Source organism: Neodiprion pinetum, chromosome 5 (assembly GCF_021155775.2).
Source record: "Neodiprion pinetum isolate iyNeoPine1 chromosome 5, iyNeoPine1.2, whole genome shotgun sequence".
Lineage (NCBI taxonomy): Eukaryota > Metazoa > Arthropoda > Insecta > Hymenoptera > Diprionidae > Neodiprion > Neodiprion pinetum.
In genome coordinates, this window is record NC_060236.1 from 2,033,904 (window position 1) to 2,052,235 (window position 18,332).

The window sequence follows — 18,332 nt, forward strand, 5'->3', positions numbered from 1 at the left end:
TTGATCAAGAATTTGTAGTAATGTATCATCTATCCGTATCAGAATTTTGAATCTGCTAATTTTTTACCCTCTACATTGAAAACTGATCATATACTGATTCACATTCACAGTGTTTTGGTTTATTAAAATTACATAAAAAAAATACGAATTTGCTTTATGTTTTTTTATACTTTGGCTTTATTGTGTAAGGCATACTAAATACTTGACTAATGCTGACTTGTAGCGGTGCAGGTTCTTCCATTTTGTATATTATACAATTTGCCCCACGCGTTTTCGTTCCTCTCACACGGAAATCAGAATTGCATTTTAGTCGAGCTTCGTAAGTATTTTACTTGAGTGGTGCTCATACTTGATGAATAAATGTACGCAATAATACTGTCAGGTAGTATTACCGAAAATTGTAGAGAAGACCGCCTCAGCTAATTCCGCGTCCCATATTGTTACTTATTTTCAGACTTGCCGTCGGTCTTTTTGCTGCTCTGATTTCTTCCGTTCTCTGTAGAATTCAAGATGTACAATGAACATTAGATAACATGCACATAGTATTTAGGATTTTCCGGACTAAGAACCCCAACACACGTATAAATACGTACACCTATATTAGGTACTTATTTATGATAAAAAAAAAATAACGATACCGACCACTATCCGGTTTCACCTCGGTATCATTCCACGGCTGGACTTCAGCTTTTCCAAACAAAACAAACACTAAGTTACAAAGGATATAGATTCCTGCCGAGATGAAGAAGACAGTTCTCCACTGAGTGAGGTCCGTCTGTATGACAAAAATATATTTACAATCGGGGAGTATAAGAAGCAAGTTTGCATGTGTTGTTCTAAAAATGACTTAGGGAAATTCTCTGATAGAACAATAATTATAGCTTAAAAAACACGAATCTTTTTACTTACGAGATCGGTAACGATTAGACCGCAAATTAGAGGGGCGACAATGGACATAATGTTCGCTATACAATTAGTGATGGCCATCAAAGTCCCCGCAAAGTTTGGACTCAAGTCAATGTGGTTGATTTGGTAACCGCAGAGTGAGCCGGCGTTTAATCCGACCGCAAAAACGAGAATGACAACCGCGATCACGGTATGTTCGGCGGTCGCGTAGCCGAGACCCATCAAAGCGACCGCTGGACCCCAGTGCCCAATGCTGTTCGAGACCTTCCTTGAAACAGCTCGTGAAACCCAGCCGCGCCGTATCACGTAATCAGAAAACCAGCTGAACGGAAAACTGAGCAGCCACATAGCCAAGTAAGGTAACGCGGAGATGAAACCGTTCTGAAAATAACAAGAATTGATTTCAAAGGCCCGATTAGCCGACTCGGTCTGGAGTATCATCGGTAGTAATATAAGGAAAGTTCTGCGTATAGCTCCCGATACCGACATTTAACTGTTTCATAGCTCAGGCGCAAACCCTTTTTTTCTGATAATCGATACAATGGTAACGTAGAGCGCAAGGCGAAAGATATTTTTTCGATGATCGATGAAGTCGACCAGAATAGGGATTACTCTTACCCCAAAAAAAGAGTTTGTGTCTGAGCTGTGAAGCAGCTAAAAATGTTGGTGAGATGTCGGTATCGGGATCTGTACACAAATTTCTCTTTATATCACTACTTTCGTCGTTTCAGCCTTACCTATTGATCAAACGTTATACAGCGTTTCCTAATTATTACCTTTGAGATGTCGAATCCCAAAATATGATTCATGTAGCTAGGCATTTCCGTGAGCAATGTCCAATAGCCCCAGTTTTGACCGCAGTGAACGATGATCAAAGACCAAACAGGAACTGAGGTGATTATCTTTATCCACGGTGTGGAATGTTGCTGCCGAATGTATAAACAATGAATTAATAATTTTCATTTCCTTGCATGTTCACAGAGTAGCGCAAACCGAATTGATGCAGCAATTAGCAGTAATTTAATGAATTCCATTTACCGTTTGTACATCGACCTGCCCGAGGCTTGTCTCGATGTAGTCTTTCTCCGCGGGTTTGATGCTCCGGTGACGAGCCGGACTGTCTGAGCCCCAAATAAAGAAGACGACAGACCAGACGATGGTGATCGCACCTACGAGGTAGAAGATGCTCGGCCATCCGGCCGACGATGCGGCAAGAAGTCCAGAAACCGGAAGTCCGATTACTGTTCCAAACTGCGCTCCCGCGTACGCGTAAGTTCCTGAAAATAAAAATTTTTAATGACACGATCATAACGATAACACCAAGATTAATGATATAATTGCAATATACCAACGCAGAATGACAAAAACATGTATACTTGTTATACTTTACTTGACGTTCGACCCCCCAGTTTCTTCATTTTCTTTTCTTCTAGCTTTATCCTATTTCGAAGTGTGAAAAACATTTGAGTAGAATTTAAAAGAGAACCTGATAATTGATATCGTTTCAGGTTTTTTTTAATGAAGAAAAAATATACGAAAATCTACGTTACTCTCGAATGGCATGACATGGTGTGTAGACGAGTGTCTACAGGTGAGTTAGGTTCAGTTAACACAACATAAGTTAATTGTTTGAGATTACGCAATTCCAAAACAACAAAAAATTATGTAACCGTGTCTGCGATACGAAATGTACGCAAATCGCACGCGCAACCTATATAACGTAAAGGTTTTATGTACGCTGATTTCTTAATACATTCTACAGCTATAACATGCCGCGTTAATCTCTTGTTTACGTACATACTCTTATAGCTGTACCGCATTTAGTTATTTTATCAGGTTTCTTTTTTCTTCAGTTTTTTTTTTTTTTTTGTCTTTATCCTTAAAAATGTTCAAATATACGTGTGAAGAAGTCAGAAGATGCTCACATTACACAGCAGATAACACGTGATATTATCATTGTTTATACTGCCCAGTGTGTTACCTTTTTTTCCACTTTCGTCGAATCTTATAATGACTTATACAAATTATGAAAATAAATTAAAGAGAATAAGAATTTTGCATATATACGAGACGCACACGGGGAAAAGACTTGGGCTACTGTAAAAATTTACATGGGTTCAAACCTAAAATTGAACACCGAAAGTGTCCATTCAGCATTGCACGTTGTCAAGTTCCTACTTTGAGTGACCAATTTTACACCTGAATTTGTGGGTGGTAATTTTGAAAATCTTTTAAAATCTTCGCAGTTTACCCAATCGTGCACGTTCGTTAGGCGGAACCCATTTTCCAAGAAGAGTGTGGACGGAGGGAAGAACGCAGCCCTGGGAAAGTCCCATGACGATTCTGCAGGCGCATACGGCACCCCAGTCTCCGACACGGGCGGCAACCGGTATCAAAATGTTGACAACCCCGCAAACGAACATGCATAATGACCAAAGTTTTGCGGCACTCCACAGGTGAGCGATTTGGCCTGCAGGTATCTGGGTTATGACGTAGCCCCAAAAGAAGGAGCTCAGTATATACGATTGCGTCGACGAGTCCCAGCCAAAATCCTGCGGGAGATGAGAGAAAAATTAATTTATCAGTATGTTTGTGAAATGAGGATATTAAATTGGACATTTTGTACATCTCACATTGTGCCTAACGATAATTGTGCTTAAACAATGTCGATTAACTGCTATGTAGATTTAAATTCAGTGAATATCAAATGTACCAATCGTCGAGAAGCGTGGGAATATCGATGAGGATGCTTGCGCATGCACACACCTGCGGCATTGCAATCAGCTTCTTGATTGGACGATTTCAAAACTGTATGATTGAAAAATCACCAGACCGTTATAACAAGGAATCTAAAATTCAAATTAGAAATGATTATAATTCGATCCGATGAAAATCGTTTTAAATGAGGAAGAAAAAAAAGTGTTCAATTTCAGGACATAATTTCGCGACCCAATTTACCTAGCCTCGACACTTTAAAAAGTTGATCACCTTAGCCTAGTGCGCTTGTGTGTATGTATGTATGTATTCATACGTACCTATCGCATTTGCAAATCTCCGTCGTACGATAGCAGATTAATAAAGAAAGAGCGCGAGCACTTTGCAAAGATGATTCTTTTTTCTTGTCTGATTCAGTTCTTACAACTCGAGTGTAATAATACACTATAATATGCATAATATTATCGAAAAAAAATGAGCGGGGTATAATTATAGAATATATTATCTGTACGATAATCACGAGACAGAGAATTCAACCGGTTTCATATTTATACTCAGATTTAAAAAAAACTCGAATCGATGGTAGGTATGAATATAAACCTATAATGTAATAAATGTAATTAAATGTAGTTCAAAGTAGTTAAACTAGATTTAAGTCATTACAATTACAAGTAATTACCTCGATGTCTGGATTTGATGTTGAGGAATCGGACATCGCCACAATAGCCACAGACATGTTGACTCGAAGCATGTAGGCAATGGTCATACCACAAAACATCAACAGTATCTCAAGATGCCTTACGCCAAATCCCCCTGCAGGGTCAGAGACGATTCGAATGAAAAAATATAGGAGTAACGACATTCAAAGGGAAAAATATTCGACGACAAATAAATAAATTGTACATATGTTACAAGAAAATTCTATCATCTAGTGAAGGAAAAAATATTCTTAAAGTACGTATCAGCTTGATCGAATGGAATGAAATGATCGTAAATAAAAAAAAATTCAAAAATCAGATCACTTATTAGATCACTTTGGTACATGTACATGTGTACAAGGAATTAAAAAACATTGACGTTTTAATCACCGATCGACGATGATTAAGACGCTATCATTGTACAGAGATCTCATATTTCACGGAGGATTTATCGTTGAATTTGAGTTCCAGCTTCTATTTAATAAATATAAGTAATTATCGAGATCCAAACTCGCACATTTTTTACGGACGTAATCTCACTCGGTGTATAACACCAATACGGATCGACGCAACTGAATGTTGTCGATAAGCAAATAATATATCGTACATACATCAGACTTCGAGATTGTATAATAAACTAATAGGCTATATGGTAATCATTCAAAACTCGCTCATTCGCGATAGGATTACATATATTGTTTACAGACCCAGAGATATATAATTCATGCATTCATCACGTACCGTGCGTCTAACATACAACGTTGAATATCCATTTTCCTGAATTGCATTGATGGTATCAATTCCTCATCCAGACGAATGTATTTTTCGCAGAGGTAGCAAGTTTGCTTCCACGAATCTTCGTCGTTACCGTAACGTAACAATCAATTCCAATATAACTCATGCGGTACGAACAATAATTGTTGTAATTATTATAACAAGCCAAACTAAATAGAAGAAAAATGTTGTATCGCATTTCGTTCCAGTAAACCACACGACCTTGAAACGTTTGTCGAACGTCATTCAGGTTCATTGCTTTTGTTTTGTACCATATTAATTTTTTTTTTCTATCCGTTCTGATCGCTATGAAGCCGTTCATAGTCAGCTATCAATGATATTATATCAACGATAGAACGCCTTTTACAAGCCGCAAAATAATCTAATAGTCGTCGAGTATATTAGATTACTAAATTAATATACCGTATATGACAAAAACATCAATCGCGGCGGAGATATGATCGTGCTGATAGAAAATCTGTGACACAGGTATGAAGTATACAAAGGCAGTTTAAATAAGCTTGTTATTCACCTGATTCTCATTTTTACAAAATACGGCTGACGTATGGTATGTATGTGCATATGTTTTCAGCCTTAATTCTCATCTTGATAGCTATAACACAGTACAAGACAAGAATGAGAAAAGACCTCCACCTCATATCTACGTCGGATATTAAACACATTGAAGTTAGTAACGTTATCGTGACGATTCGCGCTGATGAAAAACCGTTATTTCGCGTTCTTTGAATTGTCTGAAATCAGCAAGCCGTGATAAAACAAAACACACTCGTATTTCGAGATCTTAGTTCCTTCAAAATAGTGATTTTTTCACCAATGTTTCGTTACGATAACATTACCAACTTCAATCTCGTAGATATTAAAATACTTGATGAAATAGTTTTGACTGTAAATTTGGCAAAACATCTCCATGTGTTCCCACTACACGCATATGAATTTGTCCAAGGCACAGGTGGTGAGGTGTGTGCCAATATCTGGAATTGAAAATGAGCTTGAACTCAACTATCCACATGGTTCGAACCTATGTTCCATATTCGAAATATCGATGTAAACACTCTCTCCGCGCATATAGATACATAGTTCTTAATCTGTAATCGTTCTTTTTTTCGTGATGACAAGTCGCAATTCACGGGTCTTTCACGGGACGCGTAGGTGATTATAGGCTCGCCTTCAAAACCGGATTACATGGCATGATAATTAATGAAATGGTAAGAGTAACTGGTTGATTGCTGTCTAGTTGCTCGATCTCTCATCGCATAATTATTAATTGGCGTATGTCGCACGTTATGGAAATATGGGAGATATCGTACCTGGGGCCTTCGCCTCAGGGGCGTCCGCAGGAGCGTCCGCGACCGGCAAAGTGCCAACACTATCCCGAGGAGCTGCAGTCATTTCGCGTCGAACTGGCCGCAAGAATTATCAAACCCAACTTCTTATACCGGATCGACATGCAGCATGTCTCTCAACCCCCCCTCAGAACCAGCAAACTCTTGTCAAGACTTTGAATACTCCGTCCTAGCCTCCCCCCTCCTTTTCCCGCCTCTCGAAGATTGAGTATTCCATAAATATCTCTGCGATTCTTATTAGGTGAAAGATTGACCTTTCTCATCCATCCAGTTTCCTATTGAACTCGCCGCAATATATTTCACTGCAAATAGTTCGCGCATGCTCGATTTTTTTTTTACACTTTGCTTTTAAGCAACATATGGAAATATACAAGACAAATTGGCGTGAAACGAATGATAGCGAATCCCAAGGAATAACTCGCGCAGTAAAATGTACGCGTGAGCGATTAACTGTGGAATGCAAATATTGTATACAGTGTTCATGGCGAAAAAACCGATCTGTGACCTTGGAATTTCGTCTGCCATTTGGCTTGAGGCAGTTTTATACATTTTTTTTTTCATGCTGTACCTTGTTATACAAAACTAGCCAAGCATACCTTCAATATCGGCAAAGAATTCTCGCCTATGTAATACGTATATTGAGGGTAAAATTTCGAATACCCTGTAGATACAACTTTGTATATTTATGTGTTACACATGTATCACGCAAAACGATATGCTCAGCACATTCAGAGTTTGGTATTTTTTAATTCTCATCCGTTGTATTGAATTTGTTTCTCGGAATAAGATAAAGAAAGAGATAATGAAAAATCGACTAATAGCTTAGCCAGTAATTTTCCGTACATTAACTATTCAACATGACCATGTAGTGATGAATTGTCATCAAAACTACTCTGAATGCACAATCAAAGAAAACTAATTACAACATATTTAGGTGAAGAAGGGAGCTGATTATTATCATTATTTCTGTTATCTCGGGCGTATTAAGTACTTTTCTCGGCCTCTATAATTTATCTCAAACGATAATTATTTAGTAATAATAATGTGGGTAACAAGGCTGCGTCGTTCAGGCTGCACAACTCTGACTCCGTTAACTGGACTTTATTCGTTGGTCCAGCGGTAAATCACTTTTGGAGTCACTAGTGTCGCTCGAATCACTCAAGTCTGCATCTCCAATTTGCTGCTGGTGTGGGCCTTCATCGTCTTCTTCAGAGGAGGTGAAATCACCATAGACTCTTTTACTCGAGACCCGCTGTACCTTTTTTCTCTGAAACAGATCATCCAATTATAATATGTGTCGGATATTTTCCAATTTCGATGTAATGTACGCACCTCTGGCCAACGTTTAGCAGGTCTCTTTGGAGACATATGTTTTGTGAGATATTTATCAGCGATAGGTTCAACCCTACTAATATCAAAGTCTTGATCGACCTTTGTCACAGTTTGCAGTCTTTGTTGCTCCGACGTAACATATCGATCTTCAGGCTGATGAAAAATGTTGTGTGCGTCATATGCTCTCTTGCTGCAAAATATAGCCGCACAGGTAGTACATTTTATCAGGTGGTCAGGAACTGTCTCTCTCTCCTCCTGCGGTAATGATAAAAAATGGTCATAAAATCGTACCAGTTTTCGAATCACGCTATCGTTTCGGTCAGGTGTAAACAAAACCGAAATTCGGCAGCAGAAAACACGATTGATCGCAACACTTACCTGTGTGTGTGCGTTTTCCAAGTGCTGTTGAAGATTGAACTTTATAACATATTCTGCTCCACATAAATGGCAATAATATGCACTCAACGCGTCATTCATGGAGTTTACTTTGATTTTGTTACTCGGTGGTGGCGTCAGTATTGGTTGAAAGAGATGAACCATTCTGGAAATTGAAAATTTTTGGCAAATCTTCAACATGATAACGAAGTTTTCTGAATGTTCCATTTTCGTTTACATCCGACCAACACATGTGCATGACGTTTAATTATATTGAAAAGTGTTACTGCCGTATAAAGTCTTAGATCAATCGAACCTGCTCAATTAAATTAATGTGGATAAATAAAGATCGATGGCATAAGTAACAAGTTATAGTTGAACCTTTTTTTTTTAATCTTATACTGATTATGAGATTAGAATATTAGTACCTCTTGTGAATTGATCGGTAATGATAGTCCAGAGCTTTTCCATTGTAAAACAAAACGTCACATTGTTTGCAACACTTGTGATGATTTGTATTTGTACTGCTCTCAGGGTCATGAGTAGCTTGGTGATTATCTCGGTGAGTCTGGAAAAAAATAATTATTAAAAAAATATGATCAAAAAATAAGAAAAGAAAATCATTCGTAGAAGTGTGGAATGTGAGAAACCAAAGATCTCAAAAACAAGTAAAAACAAACCTGACCTTTAATGGAAACTGCATACCGCAGTAAGGACAGTAAAACTTCGTCGGTGAATTTGGATGCACCTTAAACCTGTGCCTTATAGTGGCAGGTATTGTATCAAATGATTGTCCACAAATATCACATCGTGTTTCAGCATTAGTTTTCTGCATACACGGCCGTCCCCGTGCGTCAATCTCCTTGTTGGCATGTTTTCTGTTCATAATGACAAAAAGATAATAATTGTAATAGGAAAGGATGTTTATAATTTTAAAACAGTAAAGAACCATAATTCCATAATCACAATTTACCCATACACTCTGAATTTTACATGTCAAAATCTTTAAACATATTAAATAATATTGAATTATTTCAGTGATCAATTTATTTGATTCGTACATTGTTTGCGTCGTTGTTTGTGTTTCAACCATCAAGCTACTTTATTCCGTGATTAATCTGTCACATAACGGCGGACTGACAGTACGGGAGTAAGCAAAAAACATAACCAACAAAGTGTAACTTTTGACGTGAAGAAAGGGCGATTTATTAAATAAAAGAAAAAATTGGAAAAAAAAATAAAATAAAATAAAATAATAGAAGAGTAAACGAACGGAACAATCCGCGAAGAGTGAGGTACATAAAGGTATATTATGATTACCTGAAGTGTTCCTGAAGAGCTTCTTTGGAATCTAATTTCGAATCGCACAGAACGCAATTATGGTGCTCCTTAACTTTATTCATTTATGCTAGCAATAACGGATGAAAAGCTTTTGCGTATCAAGTAACAACGAATATAGTTTAAGTCTGTTACAGTTATTGTTGTTGTTGTTGTTGTTGTTGTTGTTGTTGCTGTTGTTGTTAAGATACACTCTCCCCACACACGAGTGATTCTTTACTTGTGTGTCGCAACAATTTCGCGCCTAGCGGAAACCGCTGTCACACGGAGACGGCTCGGTTTTGCCTCGCGACTCGATATTATTTTCTGACAATTTTAGGTGCAGAGTCACATTGATCACAATGATTCACACCAACTAAAAACCAATCACGTTTCAATGCTTTAATCTGAGAGACATTCAGAGAAATTTCCGAATATTATCATATTAGAATTTCATCGTTTACAGGGTTCGTTTAAATCAGAAAAATCAATCCTCGGCCATCTTGAGCATATCTGGAGTCCCCCTGATCACAATGTGATAGAGTTGGCCTTACTTCACACCGTTGGGCGATCATTTTAAATGATGTTATGGAGACATAATCAATTGTCAACATTCTGCCATTTCTTTTTTTTTCTCACTCCCTGACTTTTGTAATAATTAACTCACTGGTAATTTATATACGCATGACTTGCAAACGAACATCGCCACGTATGTTTGCCGAGTTGCCGCAGTTCTCGGCGCCAAGAAATTTGAATTATACCACGGATTACCAAAAAGTGTCCAAGTCGTTTCGATATCCTTCACGAGTTTGGGCCGATTAAAATATGTATTTTTTAAATTTCAACTCAGAATTCAAGCTCATAATAATACTCCCGATAATGCGTATCTGTGTTGGCATACATCATCTGGCTATACTGATACCAAAAAACGCTACTGGGGTATACCATAAAGAATTGAGTATCCTAAATCATTAGATATAGCATGAATGTACTTGTTTTTGTATCTGCTTTGAATTCTGCGGGATTTGCACTATTCGGAGAATTCTAAGACTTTCCAAAGCTTTGGGTCCCTTCTCTGATTGTGATTAAGTAGACCCTGGCCGTCTATCTGCCAACCTGACTGAAGTATCTGTCAGTATGTTGAAATTTGTGCAATATCTGCTAGTGTCCGAACACGGCACTCGCAAGGTACATACAGGAAGAACGAAAAAGGTTGGTTATTGGTTGAATCTGAAATTAGTTAAATTACAATCTGATGAGAAAGTGTAATTTGTATATTTTATACTAATTGTTATATTTATTTAATATATTTCTATCATAAATATATCTATATATCTATTTTCATTAATACCATTTTGATGGAGTATAAATCTACGTATATGTATATAGTATATAATATTTTTCTGGAAGCACGGATCACCATTCTCCTCATAGTATTTTGTTCCATTTAAAATTTAACGCAAGGTAAATTAACATTTCGAGATTATAGCAAACTAAAAACAACCGCACGAATATAATGCTGCAGATCCATTTAACTACACAAAATTTGAGAAATATATTTCAAAAAACTTGAAAAAAAATGTACGGAATACACACACACACACATACTAACGCACACGCACACACGCACACGCTCTCACGCTTATATGTAAGTATAATATAAAGCTATTAATATTGAATTGCAAATTAAAGCTATTACGCCAACGTTAATTATTGTATAATACGTAAGGCATTGTTGAGACCATCTTGCATGTCCCAAATAGTATTAATATTCGCCAGAATTTATTCACCACGAAAAAAAATTGATTTCTTGTTTGGCAGACTGTTTCCTCTTGTTCAGTCAGTCTTTTCTCGTCAGTTTAACTGCACAGCTGCTCAGCCCAACCCTGATCTAAAGAATATTTTCGCAAAGCGAAAACGTCGAAATACCTGAGTCAATGAAGCTCTTGGTAGAAACCAGTCACTGATTGGCCATCGGAAACTCCTTGGGCCGCGAGTTCCGCGAGCGTTCGTTCCAAGTATGAAGCATCGGGATACCCATGTCCCAAGGTCGACGGACCTAACTCAGTTTTATGATGAATTTCGTTCCAGGTAACGACATCTTCTCGGCCCGTAGTCACTGACCGTCCAACGGTGAAGATCAACCTTCTTTCGAAAGCGATTTGCAGTAGTCTTAGGACTTTTCTGCCTGTGTCGTTGTCGGGGAGATAACAAACTCGAGGAAAGCCAACTGCGTAGTATGTTTGGCCAGGATTTGGGTGCTCAGGACCCTGAATTCCTGATGGAATGCTAGAACACAACAAGAAACGCGTAAAATCGAGAAAACCGAATGAAATCAAGTCAGTTTTGCGAGAATGTTACGCCTACTTACTCGTAAGTTATTTGAATTGTGTTCGTGTTCGGGAATCCAGGAAGAGGCCGCGGTATTCTGGTCCAATTCATTGTCCCTGGAGGTTGGTTTCCTCTCTTTTCTCCATATATCAATCGGCACACTGGACACTGTATGTACATTGGTTGCTGTTGTGAACTAATCATTGCGTTTAGACACGCTAGGTGTAACCTGTGTCTGCAGCGAGTCAACTCGACTGTCAGAGGCTCAGGAGAGCCCAAACAAACAGAACACGAATCGGCACCGGCACTTTCAACCACCCTTACATACTGAGATATGACATCAGGAGCTTCGACTACAACGCCTGAAACGAATGATTGGCCTTAATGTTGGATGTACTCTTTTTCTTGCAATATGTTGAGTAAGCTTCTTGCTCACCAATAACTGAATCCTTGAAGGCATCGTCACTCCCTACACTGCTGTCTAATAAATCAACATAATTTTCGTGACTGAGATAGGTGGATACTGTATCAACGCTAGGACGCCGACCACTTTTGGTGCTGCTTGAATCAATGTCTAGTAAATTGGAATCCCGTGTCTTGCGTTTTTGAACTGGTTCTGTAGTGCTTTCTACTGGCACGTTTTCCGCATGCTTATTACCGAAAATATTCAAGTTATTCAATATCACACGAGCGATGTTTGTTGGTCCTGTATCGCCATGTTTTCCCTAAAAAAATGTTATGCTTGAAATCATTATATGTTCTGATCAAGTTTTGACTCTAGTATTGATGTAAGCTTTCAAAGGTTCTTCTCAAACCCATTTTATGAGATGATTCAACTACTTTACTAATCAATCATCGAGCACTTTGCGTTACCTTCTTGCTACTCTTCTTTCCAGTCCCATTGGGTAATTTCTTATGTGTTGGTTTAGCATGTGGATTTTTGACAGTTCCATTTAGTCCTCTTCTTCCAGTAGTCGGTGGCAATTCCTCAAGCGCAACTTTCACTAAAGGATACGGTGCCTGCTGTATACGTCTGATCGGGCGTACATAACCTGTGCAACATCTAACTTGAGTAAGGTTGCAAAAATTTATTATGTAAGGAAAGCCGAGGTATGTTTTGGAAACGTCAATTGTTTTGTCACCCTGGAAAAATCAAAAGGTAATAAATTAATTAAGAGAAATATTGCTCTTATACGATTTATAAATATTCGAACCAGAAAAGTTACATCTTAGAATTTTTTAAACGCACCCGTGCCCATGCTTCCTCTATGAGGCACTGGACCTCCATGTCGTAAGTGTGCCAATCGTCAGTGTCACCGACCCATTCCCACTTGGCACCTTTTCCTGCCGGTGATCCAGGCAAGTAAAATTTTCTCCTAACGTTATGAGTTTCCGTGCCATCGTCACTGCACTGCGTCTTTGTCCTCAGATTGATGTAGTATCTGATACAGACGAAACTGTCGTTTTTTTTCATAACAGATGGAAAAATACACCGAAAACTAATCAAGTCCTAGCAAGAAGACCTTGCAATACCCAATAAGCAATACTGAGAAGAATACAAGTGTGTACGCAGAAATATGTGGCTATTTTTCAGGGAACGAAATTCTCAAGCTTGCTATTATTAAATCCCAAGCATCGTGGAACCAATCGAGCTGAAATATTTAGACTATTCAATAATTTATATCATCTTCTCTTGGTAACTCAACGAAGGAAGAATTCAACTTTCCAATTTTCAATAGAGAATCGTTCCAAGTAGCATCTAATGGTGGGGTAAGATCGGGTCAGTTTTAATCTTTTACGGTAAATACGATTTTAGATAAAATATGAATATCAGGGTACGATTAAAATACAAAGCAAGCTGCATGGTAAAAAAAAATGACAGAGCTCATAGAAATGATCCATTGCTATTTTAGTGTAAATTTTATTTTCTCATACCTGTCGAGGCTCGGATCTGCGTCGTTCAAGAATACCCTGGTAAGTTTTTTGCAATGGGCTCTCTCCAGGTGCTGGGAAACCGCCGGACTGTACGGCCTCCATCTAGCTTGTCGATTTTCCCATTCCCACACGACGACTGCGTGCCCACTCATCTTCCTCGATCCTTCAGGTTCGAGTGAAGTGGGTGAAGATGAGAATGGTGTAAATAGAACGGTCAACGGTCAAGGCCGCTCTCACAGGACGCTGAGCGCCGCGAAAGATGAACTGGGACGAACGTGGCGATCAACTCGGTTCGACGTGACCGTGGGAACATTTTTCGAATTCATACAGCTCCGCCCGCACACCGTAGAGAGTATCGGTGTTGTCTGTCCTCCTCCCCTCCGCCCCTCTCCACGATCCTTTTGTATACGTCTGCGTAACGAGAACGTAAATATTGGAGTTTCAGTTTACTCCGTATTAGCCGACGGGTTATTCGCTAAGTAACGGCGATCCGTTTTCTCGCTCTGTTTCATTTACCCTTCGATGACTGAACAATCGACTTGAAATCACCGGAGTCGGCACAGAATTAAAAGAGAAAAGGATGGACGCTGCTTCCTCCAAGCGCACTTGTCACTTCCCAGCCTTCCCAGCATCCGACTCCCCTAGCCAGGCTTAACGCCGAGGAGAGAATTTACTACAATTTTATAGTTCTCACTGTTTTTCACTTGAGAATTGCAATGCACGTTATACGATGATAAACGTTTCCGTGCACATTTGTCATTGTCAACTATTCCCTTTATCGAATTAGTTGACTACGGTTAACAATCTGATGAATTAAATTCCTGCATTATACGTTACGATTGTATGCATAAGTGTTATGCACACATAGGTACACAACGCACATGTATACATTAAACATGGCATAAATGACACCTGTCGACCCTTTTTTCTTTACATTTATCTCGTAAGATTCGAAAGTCAGAATGCAGAGCTCACGTCGTTTTTTTTCTACGAATTCGAGATGATCAAGTGTAACGGCTCTGCGTAATTCATAAATTTACAAAACATGGATAGGGTTCATTGCTCTACATTTTTTTTCCAACGAGCCAAGTATGCGTTTCCGATTCCTGAATTTCTATTCGAAGGGTTGGCAAAGCTGTCATTGCCCATTTGTATTGAGCATTGACCACTTCACCGTTCGTCGGAGACGGCTCTGCACAATTCGGGTCGGACCCGTACTGTGGATTAAAAATACAAGAAAAAATTTTGTAAACAGAGAAGTGGCAAAGTAGCCGTCTCAAATCGTGTCTTAGGCAAATGAACTATGCGGTGAAATGATCGGGCGATGAAGACTTGCTGTAATAATGAAATAACGCAGCTCATTCTCACACGATATATCACAAATAGGTTATAACCGTTTCTGCTGGATATCTAACAATATTTAATATTGTTTCTACACTTCAACTTATAAACTTCTACGCAAAATGGATGTTGAGAAAATTGCTATGGTCGCCGGTGTCGGGTTTGCCCTTGTTATCGGCGCTTTTGTACTTTGGGGACCTTCGCCTAGGCCTAGGCGAAGAGGTAATAGCATACAAGTAGCGATCGACGATTGTCTCCTTTCCTTCACAAGTCTTTCAATTGATGAAGTCATTTTTAATATTATACAGTAATGAACCGTTGCCCGTTTTATCCTAATTACTCAAAAAACTAGCTTGTTTACCTATAATCATTCCTATTGGAATTTATGTCATTGTCGTTATTCTAGGCCAAATTATTGGACTCACCAATCTAGGATACACTTGTTTCATGAACGCGCTTCTCCAGTCTCTAGCAGCGTGTCCAATGTTTGTCGGCTGGCTTCGGACGCAGCTTGTCAACAATGAAAATGGCCAATTTGCCCGGAGCCTTCTCTCCATTCTAGATAGTAAGCTTGCTCTCGTTTTGAGTACTGCATAAACAATTGTAACAAATATGTAAATGATTTTTATTGTTAAGAGGTAAATGGCTTCTGCGACGAAATGATATATGGAGACGTAACACCAATTGAAATAATAACGTCCCTTGGACCACTATGGATCTTCACACCTGGACACCAAGATGCTCACGAGCTATTCCACGTTGTACTCGGTGCTCTGCAGGCTGAAATGCAGCCACTTAACAGAGTGCGTACAAAGCAAAGAATTTTTTTTTCCTTTTCAGCATAAGGAATGCAAATATGACTTTGGCTCTTGAAAGACTGAAAGTGCCAGTTTAACTAACAGCTGGATATTAATTGCAGAAAGGTTGTCTGTCGGACGCCTTGCCTAAAACTGACATTCCTGTGACGTCCGATATTAGGGGATCCGGCGATCCATTTGGGATGCGGACAAGTGTGTCTTGCAACGATATTACAAGGAAAGATGAGGCTCGAGAATCAGATGTACACAATACCTGTCTTCCCGATCAAATGACAGCCTCCACTAAGTCGATTCCAAAAGCATTCGGTAGTTCCATTGACGGCGCAAAGCCAGGAATGATTATTGCCCGGTCTTCTGAGGTGATATCCAGAGATGGTGAAGGAGAAAACTCGAAAGCAGCTTTCCCTTTTCGAGCATGGAATTCTCTCTGCACAATTCCTGGCCCTAGCATTCCTGCCATGTCAAACGTGACGCATCCCTTCTCAGGACTTCTTACTAGCCAATTACAGTGCACAAATTGCAACTGGAAGGTGAGGCGTGGATGTTTTTTGTTGATTATGATCAATCTGACGTAGTTATCCATCAGTAATTACAAATTCCTTAACATTTTTTCAGTCTTCCGTCCATTATGACAAATTTGAAAGCGTTTCCTTACCATTACCGCCAGCCAGTAACACTCTGGCTTGGCGGCGTCACACACTGGCTGAGTTGTTGTCACGTTTTGTGACCAGCGAAGTGATCCATGATGTACAATGTGATGGATGTGGCTTGCGATGTCCGGCTGTCAAGACTCTGACACTGGGAAAATTACCAAAATGCTTGTGTCTTCATATTCCCAGAACAACTTGGGGTCCATCAGGGGCGCCTGTAAAAAGAGACGATCCTATAATATTTCCAGAAATATTAATACTCGATCCTTTTACGTTTACTGAAGCTAAGAAGAGGAATTCTCAGGTACAATTGAGAATCTCGGCTGCAATTTATGTAATATTCAATATATTTCTTGGTGTTTCCTTTGAGTTAAATATATTGCAATTTTATGTACAGGGCAAACCGCAAGCGATGATCGGTATGCTGGACCAAAATTCAGGCATTGGCAGGAACAGGAATAGGTACAAATTGCAGTCTGTGGTAGAGCATCGCGGTCCTGTAGACGCCGGGCACTTTGTATCTTATCGACGAGGAAACAGGCCCGGCCAATGGATGTACACGTCGGATGTAACGGTAGAATGTACGACACTGACAGATGTATTGTGTGCCAGTCCGTACTTGCTTTTCTACGAACGAATTAACGGATCTTAAACGTAACCAGAGGTTGAGGTGGATAATATATCACGTTCGAACGTGAGACATTATTGCCAAGTATTGAAATCAATCATACCGACAATGTCACCAAAGAATGCAAGCATAGCTGACATTGTTCAACATAGTTTGCGATGCAATCAATTTATTTGATAAGAGTATTGTTCGTATTTGACAACGATTATCCTAATATCGAGAGATTTGATACTTTTTTAGTTTTATCACGCAATTGTTATTTTCAGTCTAGGATTCGAGTAGTCAGTTTTACCATTTATCGGAATTGTAGACGGGTATACATGTAAACGGAAACGTATGTTTTTATAAGACTCAATCGGCGTGATAGCCAAGAGTTACTATTATATGGAATAAGACTGTGCCCACGGGGTTGTGAACTGATACGAGCGTAGAGTTTTGTATTTCTTACTCCAGAAGAGTTTAAAACGAATAATTTTTTCTTATTCATGTATACATTTACGTAACTTGTACAATATGATATTTGCAAAGCACGGATCTAATTTATATCTAGTTACTATTTTACATATATTCGAGTCTATTATTTATTAACTACTAGGGCTTTGACCATGCGCTATTAGCTATATCACAGTGAACGAGTCACTTTACCATGCAACATCCATTTTCCGAATCCCTTATAGATCCCTGTATTGTGACCGAAAAACCCCTTTAAGGTATCAAAAACTTATATATCTTAAATATTGTGTTTAGAATAGTATATACCATGTAACTTTCAACTGACGTATTGTGCATTGTCGATAAAGATTCCTTTAAGGTTTTGTAGATGCGTTATCTTAAAATGTGCCAAAAGGTTACTGCCAGTCCCAATAATTTAGAGCATAAATATAAACAATAGACAGCGCCCAACATCTTTATTATAGGATTCGAGTTGTTAAGTAAACGATTGTAATTTATACACACGTATATAAACTATAATGAACTTGAAGCAAGGAAGCGGTTAATTAAAGATTTGATGGTTATTTTACTTTGTAATGATTTTGGATTTTTAAATTAATGTATTGACTTGAAATATTTAGTTTTAGATAAATGAATCGAATCGTAGTGCATGTGTATAAACTGTTGTTTAACTGGTAAAGATATATCATATTTAA

The 18,332-nt window shown here is 38.7% G+C and overlaps 4 protein-coding genes across 12 annotated transcripts; 1 reads left to right on the forward strand and 3 right to left on the reverse strand.

Moving 5' to 3' along the window:
- Positions 1-91: 91 nt before the first annotated feature.
- LOC124219053 (putative inorganic phosphate cotransporter) lies at positions 92-6,825 on the reverse strand. Of its 2 annotated transcripts, none has more exons than XM_046626170.2 (8): positions 6,422-6,825; positions 4,301-4,434; positions 3,158-3,458; positions 1,945-2,183; positions 1,683-1,832; positions 910-1,287; positions 643-775; positions 92-496 (listed from the first exon to the last, which is right to left on the reverse strand). In XM_046626170.2, exons 1-8 carry the CDS (start codon positions 6,501-6,503, stop codon positions 441-443), a joined length of 1,473 nt encoding a protein of 490 aa, XP_046482126.1. In that variant the 5' UTR covers positions 6,504-6,825; the 3' UTR covers positions 92-440. The 2 variants fall into 2 exon arrangements, with proteins under 2 accessions (XP_046482126.1, XP_046482127.1); XM_046626171.2 differs by lacking the exon at positions 6,422-6,825 and adding an exon at positions 3,620-3,755.
- A 136-nt stretch (positions 6,826-6,961) lies between these two features.
- LOC124219058 (zinc finger and SCAN domain-containing protein 12) lies at positions 6,962-10,607 on the reverse strand. 3 transcript variants are annotated; one of them, XM_069136006.1, is made up of 7 exons: positions 9,690-10,430; positions 9,485-9,659; positions 8,850-9,042; positions 8,593-8,732; positions 8,168-8,330; positions 7,790-8,044; positions 6,962-7,724 (listed from the first exon to the last, which is right to left on the reverse strand). In XM_069136006.1, exons 2-7 carry the CDS (start codon positions 9,565-9,567, stop codon positions 7,548-7,550), a joined length of 1,011 nt encoding a protein of 336 aa, XP_068992107.1. In that variant the 5' UTR covers positions 9,568-9,659; positions 9,690-10,430; the 3' UTR covers positions 6,962-7,547. The 3 variants fall into 3 exon arrangements, with proteins under 3 accessions (XP_068992107.1, XP_046482138.1, XP_046482137.1); XM_046626182.2 differs by lacking the exons at positions 9,485-9,659; positions 9,690-10,430 and adding an exon at positions 10,474-10,607; XM_046626181.2 differs by lacking the exons at positions 9,485-9,659; positions 9,690-10,430 and adding an exon at positions 9,226-9,373.
- dx (deltex E3 ubiquitin ligase) lies at positions 10,474-16,295 on the reverse strand. 4 transcript variants are annotated; one of them, XM_046626165.2, is made up of 9 exons: positions 16,160-16,295; positions 15,514-15,677; positions 13,748-14,397; positions 13,062-13,269; positions 12,686-12,955; positions 12,249-12,537; positions 11,853-12,174; positions 11,411-11,770; positions 10,474-10,711 (listed from the first exon to the last, which is right to left on the reverse strand). In XM_046626165.2, the coding sequence occupies exons 3-8, from the start codon at positions 13,897-13,899 to the stop codon at positions 11,416-11,418; spliced, it is 1,596 nt and encodes a 531-aa protein (XP_046482121.1). In that variant the 5' UTR covers positions 13,900-14,397; positions 15,514-15,677; positions 16,160-16,295; the 3' UTR covers positions 10,474-10,711; positions 11,411-11,415. The 4 variants fall into 4 exon arrangements, with proteins under 4 accessions (XP_046482121.1, XP_046482120.1, XP_046482122.1 ...); XM_046626164.2 differs by having other exon boundaries at positions 10,618-11,770; positions 13,748-14,158; positions 14,264-14,397; XM_046626166.2 differs by having other exon boundaries at positions 10,618-11,770; positions 13,062-13,254.
- Usp30 (ubiquitin specific protease 30) lies at positions 14,207-18,200 on the forward strand. Of its 3 annotated transcripts, none has more exons than XM_046626172.2 (6): positions 14,207-15,310; positions 15,495-15,653; positions 15,725-15,891; positions 16,008-16,436; positions 16,522-16,860; positions 16,954-18,200. In XM_046626172.2, exons 1-6 carry the CDS (start codon positions 15,211-15,213, stop codon positions 17,206-17,208), a joined length of 1,449 nt encoding a protein of 482 aa, XP_046482128.1. In that variant the 5' UTR covers positions 14,207-15,210; the 3' UTR covers positions 17,209-18,200. The 3 variants fall into 3 exon arrangements, with proteins under 3 accessions (XP_046482128.1, XP_046482129.1, XP_046482130.1); XM_046626173.1 differs by having other exon boundaries at positions 15,293-15,395; XM_046626174.1 differs by lacking the exon at positions 14,207-15,310 and having other exon boundaries at positions 15,518-15,653; positions 15,727-15,891.
- The last annotated feature ends 132 nt before the right edge of the window (positions 18,201-18,332 follow it).